This window comes from Chionomys nivalis, chromosome 13 (assembly GCF_950005125.1).
Source record: "Chionomys nivalis chromosome 13, mChiNiv1.1, whole genome shotgun sequence".
NCBI lineage: Eukaryota > Metazoa > Chordata > Mammalia > Rodentia > Cricetidae > Chionomys > Chionomys nivalis.
In genome coordinates this window covers 31,442,845-31,466,090 of record NC_080098.1, presented here as the reverse complement: position 1 = coordinate 31,466,090, position 23,246 = coordinate 31,442,845, and the positions used below count along the sequence as shown (strand labels likewise).

The following is a 23,246-nucleotide window of genomic DNA, read 5'->3' as shown; positions in this document are numbered from 1 at the left end:
TCTGTTGTTTATAGACTCCCCAGAAAGGCATACCTTGTTATAGTAGCACAAAGGGGCCCTTCTTTGGCACACTGTTATCTACCCAGCTCTAGGAATTCTCTGGCACTGAATTTTATTCATTTAACTTGAGCTAAATAATTTTTACTTCACTTTTAAAATAGAAGTTTCATAACAGCATATTTGATTCTGGAAGAAAACACCACCAATTTTCTAAAGTATCAAACTAAGAGTAAAATAATATCAATATATGTTAAAGAAATAAATCTCTAATAAATAATACATTTATATAGAAATTCAAGGCAGAAAGAAAAGATTTTTATTATATACATAGACTGTCCAAAAGTTTGGTACACAATCTATTCTGATTCAGTTTTCTAGTATCGTGGCATGGAGTTTAATGACTCCATAAGAAGGTTTGCACATGTCCCCATGAGAAAGGCTTCTTCCCAATGGATTGGCTCCTGGCATTGGGTAAGCTTCACCAGTGATCAACCCCAGTGATCATGAGCATAATTCCAGTCTATTGTTCGTGTTTCATGTGTCAGAGCTCCTGCCTCTTTGTGCTTTGTATTCTGAGTGTTTGCAGAGAATATCAGTCTGCCTATGATCCTACTTCGGGTCATTATTTGATTGACATCTGTTTTATGTTCAAGTTTTTTCTTCAATAAATTCTTGTTTCTTCTTAAGTTTCAGTTTCCATACTAAATTTTTCTCTAGTTAGTTCAAACTCTGGTGGAAGCAAAAATGCACTTGGTGGGCATTTCTGATCTAGAGGCGTAATTGGGCTAGAACTGGGAAAAGTTTAGCTTCTAGTGGGGAGATTTTTCTTTCCTCAGTGTGTTAACTGAAAGTCATCTCTAGGAATTGGAAGACGTCAGTGTCTGCTATGCTCTTATTATATTGCTACTGTGTCCAGTAAACTAGGTGTCAGTGTCTTGTGAATTTCAGACAACACACCCAAAATGGCCACCAGACAGTAGAGCTCAAGGAGGAGGCATCCATGAGGCTCAGAGCATAGATAACAGCATTTCTTACTTACTTGAAATACTGGACAAGCAAATTTAACTACATTAAATTCAATTAACTCCATTGACTCATGGGGAAAATTAATTTAAAGAAAATCATGCAAAGTTTAAAACTTGAACACTAATTTTTAGCTTTTGTTGTAATACGTTTCAATTCCCATATAATTATATTTATCTATCTCCATAGTGTAATGATCTGTCCTGTCCCTTTAAGAGACAAGCCCTGCCCACTCCCTCCCCCATCTGCTGAGGCAGGCAGATCTTACTTCCTGCTTGCAGCTTGTCTCTCTTTTCTTTTCTGTCTCCCTCTTGAAGTGGCAGCTTCTGTCTCTCCCTTTTCTCTCTTCTCTTGCTCTCTCTCTCTCTCCCTCTCTGCCCCTCTATCTGCTCTTATCTTTTCTCCCCTTCCCTTCCATAACCTACTAAATAAATATCCAACCTCACTCTTCGTGGCCTGCCTATCCATGTCCTTGTCTCTGGGACCAGCTGCCTTCGGAGACCTGCAGTGTGGTCTTGTGGACTGGCTGCTCTCAGGACCCGCTACCCACTGCCGCCTCTTGATCTGCAGTGTTTCTGCCTCTGCAGCCACTTGGGGATCCGCAGCATTTTTATTTTACCATTACACATATGATTATATTTATCTACCTATCTTTTTCTCTGACTTCCATAGTTAGAACAACACTAAAAATCATGTGTTCTGTTGTTGCTTATGTTCACCACAAACTGTGTGTTCTTCATACAGGAGCAAGAGTGTTTGGAGCAGCTGAGAGGCAGGCAATTCAAGAGAATCTTAAAAGTAAGTATGAGTTGGCACTGGTGTATAGGCTAAGTGAAAATTCAGGGAAAAATATTGATAGTATGAAGGGCACATTTTATCTGTTTTCATTCATCTATCCCCATGATGAGTATTGATTTCTCCTGAAAGTGAGGATAGGCAACTTGTCCCTCATCTTCAGATCCTGAACCCTGTGTCACTGGCACACACTCACAGGTTGGGGAAAGAGGCTGGCATGGTAGGAGAGAAAGAATTATGATTATGGACATAACAGACCTGTGGGCGTCTGCGAGGGTGGGAAGGGGTAACTGAAGGGGTCAAGTCCGTGTTAGAGATGGGGAGACAAGGAACCTTTTGCCTGTGCTGAGGGCTGTCTGCCAGATGAATTGGGGAACAGAGTTTCATAGGAGAAGTGTCTGAAGCCATCAGACTCTGGAGGGGTCAACTGGGTCATATGGAGCATGGACCTGTGAGAAGGATGCAGTGGAGCTTCAGCCTGTGGCCATTCCAGCACCATGACTGCCTTCCTCCCAGGGATCTCTCTCTGAAGCTGCCTCCCTCCCCGCTGGCCGTCGTGCTGCTTTCACCAGTGCTGAAGGAACTAAGAGTCCTGTTGTGAAACACGCCAGTCAGGTTAACGCCCCTCCCCTGGTCTAGTCAGCAGACTCTCACTATTAAACATACAAATGCAACAAGAGCTTTGAGTTTCCTGTCAAGGCACAAGGCTGCACTGTGGAAAGACCATACCTCTGTCAGGTCCCTGGAAGTCCATCTTTTGGTAATGTTTCTGGGTCTTGCATGTGACCAGGTGACTTTGAGGGTCACAAATGCATGAACAAAACACAGGCAGGATTTCATCTCTCCTATGGGCTATAAGTTGCCAAAGTCACAGTTTGGAAAAGACTTTTTTTTTTTTTTTTTTTTTTTTGCTAGATGTGGTGGTACACACCTTTAATCCCAGCACTCCTGAGGCAGAGGCAGAGCTCTTGGAGTTTGAGGTCAGCATGAACTATGTAGAGAGCTCTAGAACAGTCAGAACTATCTAAAAAAAATCCTGTCTCAAAAAAATCAAATCAAACAAATATACAAAACATGCACACACACACACACACACCATATACACGAAAGAAACAAATGAAAAGAAAAAGGCTTTTTTCATTGGATTGGGTAAGCAGATTATCTCACGTTGAGATTTGCACGCATGAGGAACATAGAGAATTCAGGGGTACCTACAAAGAACTCTTGACTCTGCTGATACTCCAGACACCATGGTGACCATCTGCCTCACTGCTCACATTTCAAAGGCTGTCAAGCGCTTCATCAGTGAATCTTACAGCTGATGCTCACTTTATGACTCAGCCACAAGAGCCCAGCTTTCTGAACGTCAGCACAGCTCTTGTTAGAGTAACTGCAGTAATTACATACCCGATAGCATCCTCTAGCATGCCACTTGTTAGAAAAATTCTGTAATCACAGACTCATTACCATTCTTTAAAGAGAGAAAAATATGGGTTGGAGATTAAGCTCAGTTGGTAAATGCTGGCCTGGTTCAACTCCTAGTACCACACAGACTGGGCACTGTGGCCCATAACTGTTATCCTAGCCCTTAAGATGCAGGGGCATCAGACGTCTAAGATCATCCTTGGCTACATAGTGAGCTGAAGGCCAGCTGGGATAAATAAGACCCTGTCTCAAAAATAAAAGAAAATAGAAATAAAGAAAAGATGCTTCTATAGGATATACCTGTCTCTCCCTTTTGATTGGTGAGACCGTCATTGGGAAGAATACTAGCTTGCTTGGCAGGAATCCTGGCAAGCAAAGAGGATGGATCCAGTTGATCTGAAGTCTTAGTAGAGCCAAAATTGAACCAGTATTTGGATTTCAGGATGCTAACAATGAATGCTTCTTCTATTCTAACCACACACATACATTTTCCTTCTAAAATGCCTGGGGCTTAGGATTCACGCACATTCTTGATAGGAATGTGATGGTCTCAGGTGCTTTGCTGGGCTGGGAAGTTTTTTTTTTTTTTTTTTTTTCTGCTGCATGGATGGCAGTCCCTGAGCTGTATGTATTGAGCATTGTGGGGACTAAGCCTGCACACTGATCACACACACACTGATCTCTCCAGGAAAAGCCCAGCTTGGAGAAAGGTACCTGGCAGATCCTAGACACAAGGCTGAGGCTATCTATACTCATTGACCATGTGGGATCAACTCAGGCCCTGTGGCCACCCTCACTACAACTCCAAAGAGTCAAGTTCACTGCCAGGGTGAGATCAAGATATCAGCTGGCTAGTGAGCATTGCTACATTTTGAGAAAACTGAACTGTCTCAAACTTGATGCTCTAGAAGTGGGGTTGGAGGTAAACCTGGGCGCCACCAGAGTTAGCCACTTTTCTTTGTGTTTTGTAGTAGGAGGATGCATGGTTTGCTGAGCACCACAGCCCTAGTTAGAGACGTACTGGTTCACGCACGTGTCTGTGATTTCTAGCAAGTCTGCTAGTCTAACTTGCTTTCTGTTGCTGTGATGAAACAAACGGCCCAAGCACCGCTTGGGGAAGAAAAGTTTTTCTCAGCTTATACTTCCAGCTCACAATCCCTCATTGAGGGAGTTTAGGCAGAAACTTGAGGTAGGAGTGGAGGCAAGGATTGTGGAGAAATGTTGCCAACTGGCTTACTCTCTGACTCTCAGCTATTTTTCTTATGTAGCCTGATACCTCCTATCTAGCGATGGTAGGCTCCACAGTTGATTGTTGGCACCTGTATCAGTCATCAATCAAGAATTTGGTTTATAGACCCGGCTGGCCTCAAACTCAGAGATCTGATGGCCTTTGCCTTCCAAGCGCTGGGATTAAAGGTGTGCCCCACCACACTTGGCTCTAAGCTTTTCTTTAGTTCCCTTTCACAAATTGGAAACTTGGTTAGGTGGGATCTTGCCCCGAGGTCACCATTTTTTTCATTCCAAATTTTTAAATATGTTTATCTCCTTGAACATAGTATTTAGCTCCATTCCACTTCCTGGTACTCTGCCAACAGAATTAATCTAAAACTCTTCACTTTAGCCTCAGGTAGACTATTTGGACAAGGGCAAAAGGCAGCCACATTCTTCACTGAAATATCACAAGAATGATCTCTAGGTCACATATTACTATTCTTCTGCTCTGAAATCTCTTAAGCCAGGCTCCCACAGTTCAAACAATTCTTAGCACCACTGTCTTCCATGCTTCTATTAGTTATGGCCCATTAGGCAGGGCTTAAAGTAGTCCACTGTTTTCCTAACCCAAACTCCCAAAGTTCATATTATTTCAATCAAAAACATGGTCAGGCCTATCACAGTAACACCCCAGTTCCCGGTAATAACTCTGTCTTCTGCACTGGCCAGATAGGAGAGTTTAAGTGAGACGTGGTGGGAACCATCACCCATGCATATTTCAAGCCCTTGATGGTGGTGTGCAGGCAGACATGGTGCCGGAGAAGGAGCTGGGAGTTCTACACCTTGCAGGCAACAGGAAGTGAACTGAGACACTGGGTGTGGCCCACCTCCACAGTGCATACTTCCAAGTCACACTCACTCCAATAAAGCCACACCTTCTAATTGTGCCACTCCCTTTGGAGGCCATGTTTTTCCAGACCATCACCATCTGCCAGTGGTAAACCTGTAGCCAGCAGGAGTACACAGGAAGTATTCATTTTTTCTGCTCTGACCTGGCAGGACTTTGAGATGGGCTAAGGGAACTTTAGGCAGACCCTGAAACCAACAAAGCCTTGAATCAAGCCTGTTCAGTTTGTCAGTTATATAACACTAACAAAAAGAATTCGTTCAAGACATTGTTGATCAGCTATCTCAGTTCTTGCAGTCAAACATGAACTTTAAAGTGCATAGCATTCAAAGAAGTACATGGCACAGGTTAAAAATTAGATGTGAGGACTGGGACGATGGCTTAATCAGTCAAGTTCTTGCTCTCCAAGCATGATGAGCAGAATTCACTCCCCAGAATCCATGTAAAAGCCTGAGCTGGTAGCTCGGGTCTATAATCCAATACAGAGAAGATAGAACGGCGAGAATCCCTGGAGCTCACTGGATAGCCAGCCTAGGTGATTTGGTGAACGTCAGGTTCAGGCTTGCTCAGTCTTTCTTAAAAAGGCAAGGTAGAGCGCACCTGAAGAAGACACCTGACATCAATCTCTGGCCTCCAGACAAACATGTACAGGCATATATGTGCATGTGTTCCCACATGCATGCTTGCACACATCCACATGAACCCATCAACACACATATCCACAGGAACACACATACACACAGAGACAGAGAGAGAGATAGAGATAGAGAGAGAGCAGCTTATGAGGATGTCATTAGTTATATCTCCAAATATCAATATTATAAAGAGCTTCACTGGATATAAATATGGTAATTTTTTTCAGTGAATGTATTCAATGCCCTCATCCTACTTCTAAGAAAGAAGTAGAATGACAACGAACTCTTTACAATTAATAGATTGAAGAATCTATTTATCTCCCTGTTTAGATTGGGCTGAGTGTGCTCTCTGCCCCATTAGTAACTCATCCTTTTGTATCAAAGGAGCAGCTTTGCGACACCTGGTCTGATCGATGGGAAGTCTTTTCTTCCCTGCATCGGAGATAACTGACAAAGTCTCCTCATTGATGCTAAACCCAGAAATAATGAGAGCACAAAGTCACAGCTCATGCATAATTCACGGAGGAACAGTTTAAGTGGCAGTGCTTTCTGTGTTCATAAGCAACCACTTGATATTTCCATTTGTGTGTGTGTGTGCGCGCGCGCTTGTGCTCCATTCTTGCTGTCTGTCAGAAGATGGATATGGGATTGTATTCAAAACAGTTCAAAGGGAAAATTTTATGTAGGCTCTCAGTTTTTCTTTTGACTTAGACTCCTTCTATCAGCTTCCTAATATCACCTATTCCTCCTTGACAGATCTATGTGACTTGCTTTTGGTTCAAGTCTAGTTGGTTAGCTGAAATACCTCTCAGCGATTACTGGCTGAATGATACAGGTGTGCACTGCTCTGAGATCATTTTGCTCTTTGGCAGCTCACTACCAAGACTTGACTTTCTCCTTTCCCCTCTTTCTCTACTAACCCTGTCTTCTTGGCTCATTTCTGTAACTGACCATCACCAGGGTAACTCAAAAGCTCAGTTGCTGTTGTAGTCTTGATTGTAAAGACACCAGCAGGGTGTTGCTCTACCACAGGCTAGATACTCTGTATCCCTAGAGACTCATGTGTTGATAGCTTGGTTCTACAGAGAGGTGGTGAAGATGTTTAGAAGTGGGGTGTAGGGAAAGATTACATCACTGAGAATGTGTCTTCAAAGGGGATTAGGGGACCACTTTCTCCCTCTGTCTTTTTGTCCTCTGGGTTTGTTCTATCACATGCTATTTGATGGACCTTGCTACAGTTCCAAAGCACCTGGATCAAGTAGTTATAGACTAGAACCTCCAAAACTGTGAGACCAAAGCAGCCTTTCTGTTTATAATTTGATAACATTGGGTTTTTGCCATAGTGACACAAGGCTGCTTGGCACACTGTAAGGTGAACCCTCCACCCCCAATGCAGAGCTGTCTAGCTGTCACCACTTCCTTCTTCACTGTTTACAAGATACCAAATATCACTTAATGTAGACAGAAAAACTTAAAGCTTTAAATGTAAGCTCAACTAGTTAAGAAAGGAGTTTGAGTTTTGACATCAAGTGCATGTATTTGAGCTCAAAGGGCTGCTGCTTTGCCTAGTTTCACATTTGTTTCTTAATTAACTCTAACATGGCGGGGGTGGGGTAAGAGAGAGAATTAGGATGACTGAATATTTTTAAGCTTTTAGTGTACTGGCTAAGATAACACACTTTAAACACTTGAAAATACTGCCTGGTACTTGAGCAACCAATACAAGTCAGTGTCTTTTCTTTTCTTTTTCTTTCTTCTTTTTTTAATTGATTTTTATTGAGCTCTACATTTTTCTCTGCTCCCCTCCCTCTTTTTCTTTCATTAACAAACCATGTTGTTTCCATTCAAAAGTAGGATCATAGTTTTTAGCAATGCTAGTTTTATTGTCTTGAGCTACACTGTTGGATTTTCTTGCTAAGTGAAAGCTTTTGGGCCATTTGAGGAGAATTGAAATGGAATGATCAGTTGTGAGCTGATGATGAAAAAAATCATAGAAATGTTTGAACAGCCTTGATAGAAGGACCAGATTTCAAGAGTGCAGAAGTGTTTCTTTGTGTGTATACATGTGGACGCGAGTGAATGTGTAGACAAGAGGACAACCTCAGCTGTAGATCCTTAGGTACTTTCCACTCCATCTTGTGTTTGGAGACAAGTTTCTCACTGACCGACCACCAAGCCCCAGGGGTCCTCCTGTCTCTGCCTTCCTGGTGCTGGATTGCAAGGGATGCCCCACCACAGCCAACTTTTTTAATGTGGGTTCTGGGGATTGAATTTAAGTTCCCCTGCTTACTTGCCAAGCACTTTACCACCTGAGCCATCTCTTCAGACCTCTTCTTCCTTTTCACAAAACCCACGTTTTCCTCCTAAACCCTTCCTTACTGAGGAGGAATAAACTCAAGTATTTCAGAAGGATATAGCTCACGGTGAGACATATGACTCTCCCCTTTAGCTCTGTGAATTTTCATCATCACCTTGTGAATTATTTTAAATTAAACCATTTATCTCTAAATGAGCCATAAGTAGGACTAGGCTGGATTAAATATCCCGGCAGGGACTGCTTTCCTCTGGTTTTATTTTAGAGAGAGATGCTTAGTATGATGGGTTGGCATTGGAGCTACACAAGGGTCAGCCACCCTGCATTTTGTAGTCTAAACAGTTTCAGCCAAAGATTTAAAAATCAATTGCCCATCAGCAACCCTTATTGTTCTCGGATGTCGGCATTTCTGAATCTTAATGCGCCCGGACAGATCCCAAAGACCAGCGGCAACTCCATGTTGTGTTTTATGTGTTTAGTCGTAGTTAAGATCAATTTCTAGAAATCAAGATGATAATGTATCCTTTTACATCCTGGTATGACACTTCTGCTAGTGTGATTATTTTGGGTCCAGCTCCTTTGTTTCAGCTTATCTCCCTCATGCTTGACTGGATGTATATGAAAAGGCTTTGCTTAATTTCAAAATCAAAGTGATTTCTAGTCATCCACGGGAGAAAATGGAGAGGAAGGGGCTTTGAGATATGTGGGGAATAAACTTCTTTTGCTATGATTCTGCTAGGCCCTCGTGAAGGTGAGCCTTCACAACGCTCTGCGATAGAAGTTTCAGATGTGTCTGTACTGTCGTGATGTATCAAGAGGAAACGGGACGTGGCATTTAAATAGCAGCCTTGTCTGGCTGGATTCCGCCGTGTGATTGTCTTGGGGACACTGCCGGCAGATTGCTCTACTTCAGATGCCATCTTAGGTTCAGGGCAAACGCATGCAGGCAAAACACACTCCACACTTTAGAACTTGAAACAAATCAGGAATGTTTTACTGGTGAATTAAGTGACCTTTTTATATTTTCACACGAAACCAGGCCTGGCTGTTTATCGGGGAGGACTTAAAATGGGCATGGTTGATTGCTCCTTCAATAACCAGTTTATTATGGAAATACTAGACTTCCTTCATGAAGCCACGCCCTTAATTGTGTGGCTGACTGATGTTGTTGAGACTTAAGTCACCTTGCTCAAAATAGCCATTAAGGTAGCATGAGAACCGGTTCAAGACCTTATTCACAAGTTCCTTTCTTTTGCTCACTTTTTTCTTGAGACAGATCTTAACCTGTAGTCCTGGCTGGTGCAGAGCTTACTATATAGTCCAGAATTTCCTCAAACTCGTAGTACCCCACTGGTCTCAGCCTCCTAACTGTTGAGGCTGCAGGCATGATCCATCACACTAGGCTTTCCTGTGCATATTTGAAAATAGGAACGCCGTTTCTTTTTTTTAATTAATTAACTTATTTATTAAAGATTTCTGCCTCCTCCCCACCACCACCTCCCATTTCCCTCCCCCTCCCCCAATCAAGTCCCTCTCCCTCGCAGCCCGAAGAGCAATCAGGGTTCCCTGCCCTGTGGGAAGTCCAAGGACCACCCACCTCCTTCCCGGTCTAGTAAGGTGAGCATCCAAACTGCCTAGGCTCCCACAAAGCCAGTACGTGCAGTAGGATCAAAACCCAGTGCCATTGTTCCTAAGTTCTCTGTAGTCCTCATTGTCCGCTATGAGGAGCGCCATTTCTTTTTATTCTTTTTTTTTTTTTTTTTTTTGTTTTTTGTTTTTTTCGAGACAGGTTTTCTCTGTAGTTTTGGAGCCTGTCCTGGAACTAGCTCTTGTAGACCAGGCTGGTCTCGAACTCACAGAGATCCGCCTGCCTCTGCCTCCCAAGTGCTGGGATTAAAGGCGTGCGCCACCACCGCCCGGCTAGGAACGCCGTTTCTTAAAAAAAAAAATAAAATTTATTTATTTTTTGCGTATGAATGTTTTGCCTGTGTGTGTGTGTGTATCATGCGCATGCCTGGTGCTTGAGGATTTCAGAAAAGGTTGCAGATCCCCTGGAATTGGAGTTATGGATGGTTATGAGCCACCATGTCAGTGCTGAAAACCAAACCTGGGTCCTCTGCAAGAACAAGTTCTCTAAAACACTGAGACGTTTCTTCAGCTCTGAATTTCTTTTCTTGATGATGGCCTGCCACAAAGAAAAGTGGCAGAGGTGAAAGACACTGATCTGGAGCCAGAGGTTTAGATTAGAAGTGGCGTGCCAGGGTCCTTGGGGACAAGACTCTGGAGGGTGCTGTCAGTGGGGGAAGTGGGCTGGTTCCACGGACAGCCTGACCCATAGACTACATGACTTAGCAAATGTCTTAAAGATTTATTATTTTTCACTTCCCTTTTTAAATAAGAAAAAAGAAAACTAAGACACCAGGAAAAAGATACAAACTTGAAAATCTACATGCTAGTTCTAGCCATTAGCATGAATTAAACAAGAGACATGAGTTCGCGTTAGTGATGGAAGGGAGAGTCTGTGACCTGGTTAGGATAGGTTGGCAGAGAATGAAAATGAAACGTAATTCAAGATCACAGCCTGGCTCTGTGCCTAGTTATGTACATGTTGTGTTACTGTTTTTCAATTCTTAGCAGTACTCAAAATATAGAAGAGTTAACTAGAGTAGAAGTATTATCAGTTAGGATCCTGTTATTAAAAATTATAGTTGTGAAATTTGGCTAGTAGGTAAAAGTCTGAGTGGCTGCCAAGAGAATTACCAGAATAGGAAGCTGTGCAATCCAAATGGAACAAAATCACACTTATTTAGTAATGTCTAAATAATTTAGTAAAATTATATCTACAAAAATCACCAATGAAGGAGTATTAGATTGCAATAGCATTGCTTAATAGATATTTTGTAGAATCAAAAATAGGGTAATGTAGAACTAATGGGAACAAATTATCAAATTGGGTAGAATGTAACTGTAGCTCTTAGGCCTTCCAAGAGAAGCTTCTTTTTGTAGTGGCCGGTGCACGTAGAAACTCACAGCTGGTCAAAGCACACAAAATAAGTGTTTTTAGAGTGCTCAGTCGTGGAAGGGACATCTCTATCATAGCTCCCCTCACTAAGGTCCAGGGAATATTGTGCCAGAGTGAGGTGGAGAGATTGAAAGAGTCAGAAGTAAGGGAGGATGGAAATACTGCATTCGTGAGCTCACGGCAGCCGTGGTGTTTGGCACAAAATCAGTGAGCTAACACTCTAGCATGTAGCAGGGAGATGCGTGAGTCACCACTCCTGCTGAGGACCTATTGGCAGTTGATGACTTCTGGGAGAGCAAGGCTCAGATTTCTTTAAGGGTGTGGCTCCTGGCAGGTTGACCACCCTTCAGTGGATGGTCCTACACCGATATGGGGCACAAATTGGATTTAGTGGGTTAAAAAATGGACATGAAGTTGGAAATGGGAGGAGACCTTACAGGAGTTATGGATGAATATGATCAAAACACATTTTGTGTATGTAGAAATTCTCAAAGGATTCATAAAACAAATTCTATTGGGTAGAAATGGTGAACAATGAAATTGGGGAATATTAGTTTTTATTCATAAGTTCTTTCTTATTTGATTTTTAATCATATGATCGGGATAATGAGATGAAGATAAAATATCAGTCTGCTCATAAGTATGTTTTTTCCCCAATAGTATTCCTCATAATGGCTAAAAATAATATTCCTTCTGCAAATAGTGAAAATTAAATGAAGTTTATTTCAGAATTAGCTTAATTTATTGCATTGTAATTGGTATAGCACACACACCACTATCTCTTGGAATTCCTCAGGCATTTGTTTGAATAACTGAACTTGAATTAAGATTACATGGCCCATCAAAAGTGAGTAAATGAATATTTACAAATACTTTTATTCATTACTTTGCACATTTCTTTATAATCTTTTCTAAATCAAAGTTTATTAACTATTCCCTTTATAACAGGAAAGCAAATTCCAGAAATCGGTACTGTAGGGTCCACAGAGGACTACTTACAAAGCCTTCCCTTGTAAAGACTCTCTTTCACACAATGAATAAATAAATCACCTGTGTAAAACACCAAGCGCTTGCCGGCAACTGGAGCGTTATCTTTTCATAAGCCCTTGTGAAACTGCTTTCCATGTAGAGCCTCAAAATAACTTCCAAAAATTGCCGTTTTGAGTTTCCTATGAAAGTGGAAAGATACTCAGGAACTAGAAACTATTGAAAACCCACTCGTGGAGTCATACTCACGCAGACTTATGAACTTGAACATTACTGTACAACAGAAAAGAGGAGTCCTCTCCTTCTCTCCCTCCTGTCTTAGTAGAAACTTAGGGCAGAAACTTAGGAGGCACTTTACATTTTTAAAAGTTGCCAAAGTTTTGTTTGTGTGTTCTGAGACTCTGTGTATGATGCTCTCTTAGGATTATTTTCTATTGATTTTATATATATTTTTTTAAATGACACATTCCCCAGGTGATTATCAGAGTCACAAGAGTAGGCACTTGGTCAGTTTTATTTTTTGCTGTTTCTCCAGAACCTCCGTGTTGTTGGCACTCAGCCCACAATACTGCATTAAAAATAGCATGTGCATGATATAGTATATGCATTTTATATATATTGCATTATGTATATAGTGCATTAAGGATAACATGACTACTAATGAACATTATATGTATCCTACTATGGATTAGAACTCGTTTCTAGCTTCATTTCTGTTGCTATGATAAATATGTTAGCAAAAATCAGGTTAGGGAAGAAAGGGTTTATTCAGCTCACAAGTTAGGTTACAGTCTGTCATTGAGGGGAAGTCAAGGCAAGAACTCAAGCAGTTAGTCACAGCACATTCACAGTGAAGAGAAGAGACTCACACATGTGTGAGGGCCTATTTCGTTACCTGCTTGATGCCGTCTAAATTTCTTGTCTCTCATACTGTTCAGAAACCCCTGTCTGGGGGAATGGTGCCTCTCACAATAGGCTGCACCTACCTCTATCAATTAAAAATCAAAACAGTCTCACACAGACAAGTCCACAGGATGATCTTTTCTAGGAAATCTCCATTAAGATCCCTGGCCAACACAATTCACATTCTATGCTTTTGTGTGTGTGTGTGTGTGTTTGTGTGTGTGTGTGTGTGTGCTTTTTAAATTTTTTTAAGAGAAAGAGAAAAAACATGAAGAAACATAAAGGAATATGAATCTGGGAAGTACTGGGGGAGAGAAAAGATTATGATGAAAATATATTGTATTAACTTTTCAATAAATCAATAAAAGCATAAAAAGACTTTTCCAGGTGAGTCTAAGTTATGTCAAGTAGGCAGAAAAACCTAACCAGCAAGCCTTTTCTAAGTGTATTTAACTTTCACTGTAACTCTACTCGGTGGGCATACCTTTCATTAGTCTCATTTTTATGTGTGAGAAAACGAAGTCCCAGAGAGGTCAAGCAACCTGCCTAAAGTTGCAGAGCTAGCTGTTGATGTAACTGGGTTCATTTTGGCTCCCTCAATGGGTTGTTTGATTTTGAGTGGGAGGTTGAGTTTTTTTCATGTCGATTGGGGGTGAGTGCAAAGAGCCTTAGAGGCTAGGTAGCTAATCAAACCGGACTCTCTGAATGTGGCTGACAATGGGGGCGGACTGAGAAGCCATTGATAATGGCACTGGGATTTGATTCTAGTGCATGTACTGGCTTTTTGGGATCCTAGTTTGTTTGGATGCATACCTTAATAGGCCCTGACGGAGCGGGGAGGGCCCTGGACCTCCCACAGGGCAGGGTACTCTGCCCTCTCTTAGGACTGGAGGGGGAGAGGGAAGGGTGAGTAGGGGAGGGGAAGGGAAATGGGAGGAGGTGGAAATTTTGAATGGTATTATTTATAAAGCAAAAATAAAATAAAATAAAATGTTTGAAGGAAAAAAAAAGACTGCACCCAATACCATTGTCTTGTCAGAGGTTGATTTAGCCCTGGATTTGGAACATTTCCTGTTTTGCAGGGGCAGATGTCATTCAATGAGTGAAAGGAGGGGAGGCAGCCCTCGTAGCGGCTCAGGCTTATGCATGACACCACATACAATAATATCATTGGAAAAAGCAAATTGCTTTGCCTTAGAACGGGTTATTGTGTTTATAGAGCGATTCTCACTTTCCAAAGCATTTGATGTACTTTATCTTACAAACGACACTGTGAGGAAGCATTGCGATTTCCACTTTGCTCTGATTCAGGAATTGGAAAGACTGGCTCGCGTACACTGTACCAGGTGTACGACGGGGCCCAAGGGGTTGTTTTCCTGCTGCCTCGCTCTTGAATATTGAAGTGATTCCTAGGTATCCAGAGTGACAGGGAAACTCTACAGTCATTTGATTTTTTTTCATTTTTTTTAAGTGTAAATAATTTGGGACTCCAGATAGATAGTGTTTTTCAGTCTTAGAAGTTCCCTACCTATACAAAGTCACATGTGAGTGTGAACCTTTTATTGCTCCCTAATAATTTTGATCTTATGACAATTGTTCTTTACTGTGGAGATAAAAAATGGTTGAGTTTACACAACCAGATGATTAGTTACATTTGTTTAGCAACTGGGGAATTTCAGAAATCTCATTGTTCAAATCCAGTCATTGTTCCTCCCCACCTGGCGAACAGTAGCAGTGACTTCCTGTCAGGTCTTGTCATTATTGTTTCCTAGGATGGGATTCCATTTCTGAGAGCAGATTGGAAAGACGAGTCTGCATAAGAAGGAGGACTTTCACTGAGTAGTGTCTACCCCAGTAAAAGGACCTGAAGACATTCAGGAGGCAGACACTTTGAATGTACTCCAGCGTCTTATCGTATCCCTCAGTGTCTTTTCCTGTTCTCTATGTCCCTTTGGATCTTTCCATGACCTTGTGGCTCTCCGTGTCTGCTATGCACTGTGTCCTGACTGGCTTCCGTATTTCTTTGCTGTCTCTCTCCCTTTTCTGTCCCCATTGTCACATCTTTGTTCCTTAGTATTATTAGGTACCTTTGCTGCCCCCTCCATTTTTTCCTCACAGTCGTCTACTGGTGGGAAGAATGTATAGAGTGTACACTGAAAAGGACCCTCAGATATTCTTTGGCGAGAGAAGAAGATACTTTGACAGCCAACATCCCTTGGACAGTCCACTTCCACACCTGACTTCTTTTGTACACACTGGCTCCATCGTTCTGCTCTGTGTTCGGACTCATGCAGTGTTCTCGTTCTGTGTAAGTGACATCATCAGTCACCTCAGAAGTGACAGAGAAGTGGTGCAGAATATGCATTTCTCTTATTATTAATAAAAAGCTGATTGAATTTTCGGGGCAGAGAGAATGCTGGGAAGAAGGAAGGCCATGTCAGAGGAGTGCCAGCCAGATGCAGAGGGAGCAGGAAGTGTTCAAGATGAGGTAGCAAGTCATGAGCCACGTGGCAACACATAGATTAGTAGAAATGGGTTAATTTAAGATATAAGAACTAGCTAAAAACAAGCCTATGCTATTGGCTGAGCATTTATAATTAATATTAAGCCTCTTTGTGGTTATTTGGGAGTGGCTGCTGGGACACAGGAAAAACTCCACCTACAGAGGAGCAGAGCATGACTTCAAGTGACTTATATGGTATCCTGGCCTCCAACTCCAGCCATCACGCCAGCATCGTTCTTGAAAGTGAGGGTATGCACAGACATCTTATGGAAGTCACGGGAATCAAGGACATCAGAGGTTCTCACAATATTGCCAGTGTGGTTGTTCTGGAAGTAACAGGGCCACTGACATCTTTGTGCTCCACATTGTCTGCCTTTGTCCATCTCCGTGAGTTGGAAACATCCTTAGACTCCTAGGACCAGGCTAATGTTAACATTTCTTTCTGTGGAGACAAAAATTGCCACAGGAAAAGAAAGGTAGTTACCTTTTGTCATGACGATTCCTGCCAGTGTTTTGTGGCGGGCATACACAGATGTCAGGCCAACTGTCAGCTCACGGAACTTCTGTGTGACCAGCTGGGACACAGAGTCTGCAAAATCCTGTAAAACACAAGCGTCAGTGCTCTTTGATGTGCTGGAGAGAAGCAACTTGTGACAAGGGGCTATGGCACACCCCTCTCCTCAGGTCCGCCTCGCACAGTCCTCCAGAGGAGTCCCCCCTTGCCTTCTGCCTGCTTCTCCTTGATCCGGGCTGTTTGGAAGGAGTTTGGTGTGAGGTATGAACCCTCAGCATTGCCTTTCCTGGAATTTCTTGGTTTGGTCCTTGCTCTGTATCTGGCCAGGTTCTTCCCTTCTGTTTGAGAGAGGCCCTGCTCAATGTATCTGATTAGGCCCCTGTTCTGTGTCTGAGCAGGTCGCTTCCCTGTGTCTGAGCAGGTCCCTGTCCTTGTGACTGAGAAGATCCCTGTCCTGTCTCTGAGAAGGTCCCTGTTCTGTGTCTGAGAAAGTCCCTGTCCTTGTGACTGAGAAGATCCCCGTCCTGTGTCTGAGCAGATCCCTGTCCTGTCTCTGAGAAGGTCCCTGTTCTGTGTCTGAGCAGGTCCCTGTCCTTGTGACTGAGAAGATCCCTGTCCTGTCCCTGAGAAGGTCCCTGTCCTGTGTCTGAGCAGATCCCTGTCCTGTCCCTGAGAAGGTCCCTGTTCTGTGTCTGAGCAGGTCACTTCCCTGTGTCTGAGCAGGTCCCTGTCCTTGTGACTGAGAAGATCCCTGTCCTGTGTCTGAGAAGATCCCTGTCCTGTCTCTGAGAAGGTCCCTGTTCTGTGTCTGAGCAGGTCACTTTCCTGTGTCTGAGCAGGTCCCTGTCCTGTCTCTGAGAAGGTCCCTGTTCTGTGTCTGAGCAGGTCACTTTCCTGTGTCTGAGCAGGTCACTTTCCTGTGTCTGAGCAGGTCCCTGTCCTGTCTCTGAGAAGGTCCCTGTTCTGTGTCTGAGCAGGTCACTTTCCTGTGTCTGAGCAGGTCCCTGCTCTGTGTCCTCTACTGAGCAGGTAACCTTTACATGAAAACACACAGTTCTTTCCTGTCCATGTTCCGCACAGAAGCACTCTCAGAGGAGACTCAGGCGAAACTTGGGAAAAATCCTGAAAGGGCTGCAGGGTGATTCACGTTCACTATTGGTCTGCTTTCTTTTCAGACAGTGGTTCTCAACCTTCCCGAGGCTGCGACCCTTTAATACACTTCCTCATATTATGGTGACCCCTGACCATAACGTTATTTTGTTACTACTTTATAACTGCAATTTTCCTACTGTTATGAATCATAATGTCACTATTTGATATACAGGATATTTGATACGTAACTGCAAAGGGGTCATGAACCAGACTTAGAACTACTGTTTTAGATTCAGAGACCAGTGTTTAAGTAGTCAGAACACCTCAGGCTACTCTTCTGGAGAACCGACCACCACAGCTTGTGCCATAACCTCCCCTCTCACCTTCAGACAGACAAACACACTAACACAAGTATGATACATGAGAAGATACAACATGTATTACACATAACATATACATGCACACACATGTGCACACAAATATAAATACGCTCACAGTATGAGTACTGTACACATGCATGTAGGCACACATGTATAAACACATATACATGTGTGTTCATACACATAAGCCATACATATATACATATGTGCACACACTTATTCTAAGGCCAACTCACACTTCTATTAAAGCAGTATATGTACAGTAAATAGCAAGGCCTAGAAGGTGTGACTCTGTGGCCACCCCTCCTCCAGGGCCTGCAGCTACAGCCTCGTGTTCTAGTTTTGGAATCCCACGTCTTTTCACTAGGGAAACTTGCATGGTGTGACTGTCACAAGTGGCACAGAATTTGCTTGGACTCCCAATTCGGAAGTCTATGAGCTGGGATAAGTCATTCAAAACCTCTGAGCCCTGATTAACCAATTTACAAGGTCATCCTTTTAATTTTCATCTGATCGTGTTTTGGGAATGATTAAACGGATTATCACTTCTTAGATGCTTAGCACAGTGCATCACACTTGGTAAGTGCTCAATAATGATGCTGCAACTGTTATTCTTTTCATTATCATGTCTGGCCCTTGCAGGTAGGGACAAAATTTTTGTGCAGCCAAATAAAAATATCCAATATCAAACTAGGTTTTTTTTTTAGTGAGTTAGATATTAATGTTTCCATCATGTGCACTTTGATATTGTGCAGACAAGTGAATCTTAAACATCTGTTATATAAAACTAAGAGATAAATTGGCAGGTCAAAGATTTCATTTGTGTGCAATAAAATATGTTCATGTGCAAACAGGGCTGCCTCAGGAAACAATCCTGCCCACAAAAATAACCCCAAAATTTCCCCTGCCAATTCTTCATTGATGAAGGGTGGGCAGTAGCGAGGCCAGGGCTGCCTCTTCCCAGCACAGACTCTGGGATTTGACAGCCTTATTTTCCATGCCGCTGTCACTGTCCTGGCAGGTGCTTGTGTTTTGAAATGCTTTATAAATCACTATGGAAACCCTGTAATGGACAGACACTCCAAAAACTGGGCTTCCTCTAAGTGGCTGTATTGCTGTGTGGGGAGGGAAGAGGCAAACCCTGAGTTTTCTGGGACTTTCATTTAGATAACTTCTCCCCATCATTCTTCCACTCGAGCTGCTTGGTGAGAGATCACGACATCCAGGGACTTGACAGAGAGACAGGATTTTATCAATAAATCCTGGATCGGCTTGAGGCTGCCCTGTCCTTTTATGTCTTAAAGACTGAGGTCTCAAGTCTACATTTCTAGACACTTTGTGTACTAAGACATGGTGCTGGGGAATGACTGTAACTTGGGGGCTTAGAACAGTAGAATCGTATCGTATCATGGTTCTGGAGGCTGAAGCCCAAGGTTCACTTGTCACAGGGCTGTGCTCCCTTGGAGGGGGTCAGTAGAAGATCCTTCCCACCTCCTTCAGTGTCTGGTGCTCCACAATTTATCACTAGGGGCAGGCCTTCAGGTTTTATAGCCTGATCCCATCTCTGGTCTTCTCTCTGCTTCTTGACTGTGGACCCAGTGTGGTGATTGACCCATACTCCATACTTTCCCTGTGTGATGTGCTGTGATAGAGATAGAGTTTCAGCATCTCCAGGAACTATAAAGCAAAAGAAACCCTTTCTCCTTTAAGGTGCTTCTGAGATGTTGGCACTGGGCTCCATCTCAGCCCGTGACTTCCTACGGCCTTCTCGCCATGCCCTTGTTTCTTCCTCTTCTGTCTCTTGTATGGTTCCTTTGCAGTGAGTTCATGATACATCAATGACTCAGAAGGAGCTCATATCAACCCCTTTAACCTGACTGCATCCACAAAGATCCTTTCTCTACATATGGTTACAGTCACAGTTATTGCCCGTGTCTTCCGGACCCTGTCCCTCCGCTGTGCTCTGCAGTTTTTCCACTTCTGGCTGTAAAGGAGAGGATAGCTATTTTTTTCCCCACAGAGGCACAATCTATTTATTGCTTTTCTTATTACTGTGACCAACCTGACAAGGAGTAACTTAAGGGAGAAGGGGTTTATTTCAATTTATAGTCGCAGGAGCTACGGCCCGTCATGGTGGGGGAAGACATGGCTGAAGAAGTGTTGTGTTCACAGTCAGGAAGAGGAGAACAGACAGAAGACAGGGCCAGGCTGGAAATCTCCTCAAAGCCCTGTCCTAGGAGTTCTACTTCCTCTAGAAAGGCTCTCCCTCTTGAGGACCAAGTGTTTGTATAGATGAGTTTATGGGGTTCATTTCACATTAAAACCACAATACATGGCTTTCCTTAATTTCTATTTGGTTTTGAGCAGCTCCACTGTTAATTTGGAAAAAATGAAGAGGATGTTCAAATAGCAATGAACATCCTCAGTGGCAGACTAGGTAGCAGCCTTCACTGAAGGCCCTTATCCTCACTGTGATCAAGGAGGGTGGCATCATCCTCCTCTGAAGAGAAGTTCTGATGTCAAATCTCGAGAACTTGGGGACCAAGCTTTGAGCTGGGGATAGGAAGGGACCCAAGGTTTGGCTGACATGTACAGTTCTTCCTCTTAGGGATACAAATGGTGTCAAGTGCTCACCACGAGAGCCCAGAGAAAATGATCAAAACAGCTTCTCAGGGAATAGGGCACCCCATCTCACAGGGGCTGTGTGGTGGCTATGGGGCCACCTGCTTTGTCTTTCCAGAGCTACTAGGCATCCTCAAAGGGGGGTGCTCTAGAAACCAGATTTGATGGTACAGGCCTGGCCCTTAGAGTCCTATTCCATGCAGGACCTTATGCTTTGAGGTCTTGTGCAGGTTTGGGAAATTGAATGAAGCTGCCCACCCCAGATCCCGAACCTGCTGCATCTACACCCACAGTCCCCTGCTGGGCCCCATTTGGTCAAAGTAATGAGAAAGGCTTGGGCTAGTGCTGATGTTTGATATAGATTGAACCTTGAAGGAAGAGAATGGGATTTCTTATGTTTCCTTCCTCAAATTTCTATTTCTCAGGCGAGAGAATGAATTTGTCCCCCTTCCCCTGCTCAGCTCTGTAGCACACCAGCAGATATGTTACCAACATGTGCATCCTGAACGTCTATCTTTCGGGAATGACTGTCCTACCCTGGAGGTCTCAATGACACCCTGTCATTTCCACATGACATTTGTCTTTTTATCTTGGGAGTCAGTTTCTAGTTTCTCATGCATGTTAATCTCTTTCTCAAGCTTTACAAAGAGCAGAGTCTGTAAGTGTCTTCTAAAATCTCTTTCTTGGCATTGGGCATTGTGTCTTCCTTAGAGTTATTCTGAACAGCATGTTTGATTGCCCTTTCTTTCTATCATCAAATATTTCAGTGTTCAAGGATGATAACAAGGCCTTAAAGAGGGAAATTTCTTAACTGTTTTGTACATGCCTGATAAAGCTCCCACTGAAGTCCTCAGAATAAGATTCCCTCCAAACACTGAGTAGTTACATAGCTTACAGAAGACCGACGTCATTTAGATCTAAATACCACTCTGTCTCTGTTAGGGATGGGAAGAAACACAGACAACAGAGACTTGGAGCCTTTGTATGCATTATGTCATTAATCCTCCCAAAGAGGGTACTGCCTTTATCCCCTTTAGTTACGGAACTGATGCCACCAAAGTCACCCGGTCAGGATGTGACAGACACAGAATTTAACTCCCCTTCTACGTATGTCTTAGACTTTCCATGCTGAATTGGTAACCTAATTGCTCCAGCAAGAAGCAAGATTCATGTCTTAAGACTCCCCACAGGCTTAGTTCCATCTGCATGCCCTGCAGATGGACATAACCGAATATGTACTGTCATCCTGAGGAGGGTCAGGGTGTACATAGAAGGCCCAAGATCCCTTGACACCCTCTGGGCTGGTATCCCAGGATGCTTTGCACCCATTATGAGTTAATTAGCCCTGAGCCGCAGCCATCCCCTAATGGAGTCATTTGAGGAAATGCTGAAGCAGAACAAATCACATTTGGTTCGGATCTCAGCATTTCCACAGATGATGGCTTCCTCGACTCACTTGGTTTGGCAAAGCACATGGGCCGATGGGACTTCAGGTGCTGCTCGCAGAGTGACGGAGACCTCTAGCTAGCACAGATGGCTTAGAACTGAGAAAAGCAGCAGAGTGAGACTGTTCAGGGGGCGGGGTTTTCCTTATCTGGCCACTTCCAGGAGCCCTAAGATACAGCTCCCAATGATTAGGTTACAGACCTTGGCATTCCACACTCAGTCTTGCGAAGGCCACGTCAAGACCGTCAGTTCCTTGACTGTTCCCTGCCAGGGCAGGTAGGTGGGGGCTTCATTCTCTCAACACACACAGATACGCTGGCTGTCATACCTGTTTATTAATCTGTGATATGCCACTGTGTCTCTGGTCCTTTAAATCCCAGAGACTGGTGAGATGGCTCAGTGGGTGAAGGTCTTGCTTACTTCCAAGCTTGTTGACCTGCATTCTATTCCCAGAACCACATGATGGAAAGAGAGAACCTGTGGCCACAAGTTGTTTTCTGTATTCCATCTGAGTACCATGGACATACACCCTTTCCCACATAGACACATATATCCAAATAAAATGTAATAAAAAATTAAAAAACCCTATAATTGTTCTTTGTTTGCAGTATTTAGATGCTTTTTCTCTTGATTACAGTCCACCAGTGCTCAGAACACTAGCAATGTCCATGTGAGATTAAAGCAAAATTCTGTCTTACATGATAATATTTAGGAGTTTCAAGTTTTTAATGACACAAGCCACTTAAGGCTACCTTTATGATTGGGAATCATTGTTTGTGTTTGTTGTGCACTTTCTTTGCTCTGCTGTAGCACCGTGTGTGCTCATGAATGTCATAAACAGTGGTGCACATCTTGAACGGATGACTGAGGATATGAATTCATAAAATCCTCAGGCGTGAACTAAATGGACATATGCATGATCATCTAAGGGCTAAAGTTTTCAGGAAAGAGTTGATAATTTTCCTTTGTTAGTGATCCTCGACAGGCCTTCCAGCTGTAACACATAGTCTTTGTCTGCAGGCCCTGCATAGCAGATTTCTACAAACTTCCTGACTTAAACAGCAGCTATGCCCTTGCTCACAGTCTGAAGGCTGGAAGTCCTAGATTAAGGTGTGAGCAATCAGATAAGTCTCATGCTGAGCCTCTTCTCTTGGCTTGTGTGCACTGCCACCCTACTGTGTGCTCACATAGTCTCTTCCTGTTGTGTGGATAAAGGGAGAAAGCAAGAATGAGCACTCTATTGTCTTCTCTTTAAGGGCACTAACCATGGAATCAGGGCCCTAATATTGTTTGACTTTGCTACTTCCTCAGAAACCCAACTTCCAAATACAGTCACTTGGCACGTAGAGCTTCAAACACACATAGCTTTCTACCCATCTCCTAGTCATGTTCTTTTGCATGGCAAAACATATATTCATTCCAAATGCCCAATAGTCTTAACTCAGTCCAGCATCAATGTTAAAATC

General features: G+C 43.1%; 1 protein-coding gene across 3 annotated transcripts in view; it reads right to left on the bottom strand.

The window, feature by feature from the left end:
• Adarb2 (adenosine deaminase RNA specific B2 (inactive)) overlaps positions 1 to 23,246 on the bottom strand; it is a 527,020-nt gene that overhangs the window by 69,072 nt on the left and 434,702 nt on the right. For all 3 annotated transcript variants that reach the window (XM_057788090.1, XM_057788091.1, XM_057788092.1), the window contains one exon: positions 16,211 to 16,325. In XM_057788090.1, the coding sequence (XP_057644073.1) occupies positions 16,211 to 16,325 (115 nt within the window). The remainder of the gene's footprint in view (positions 1 to 16,210; positions 16,326 to 23,246) is intronic.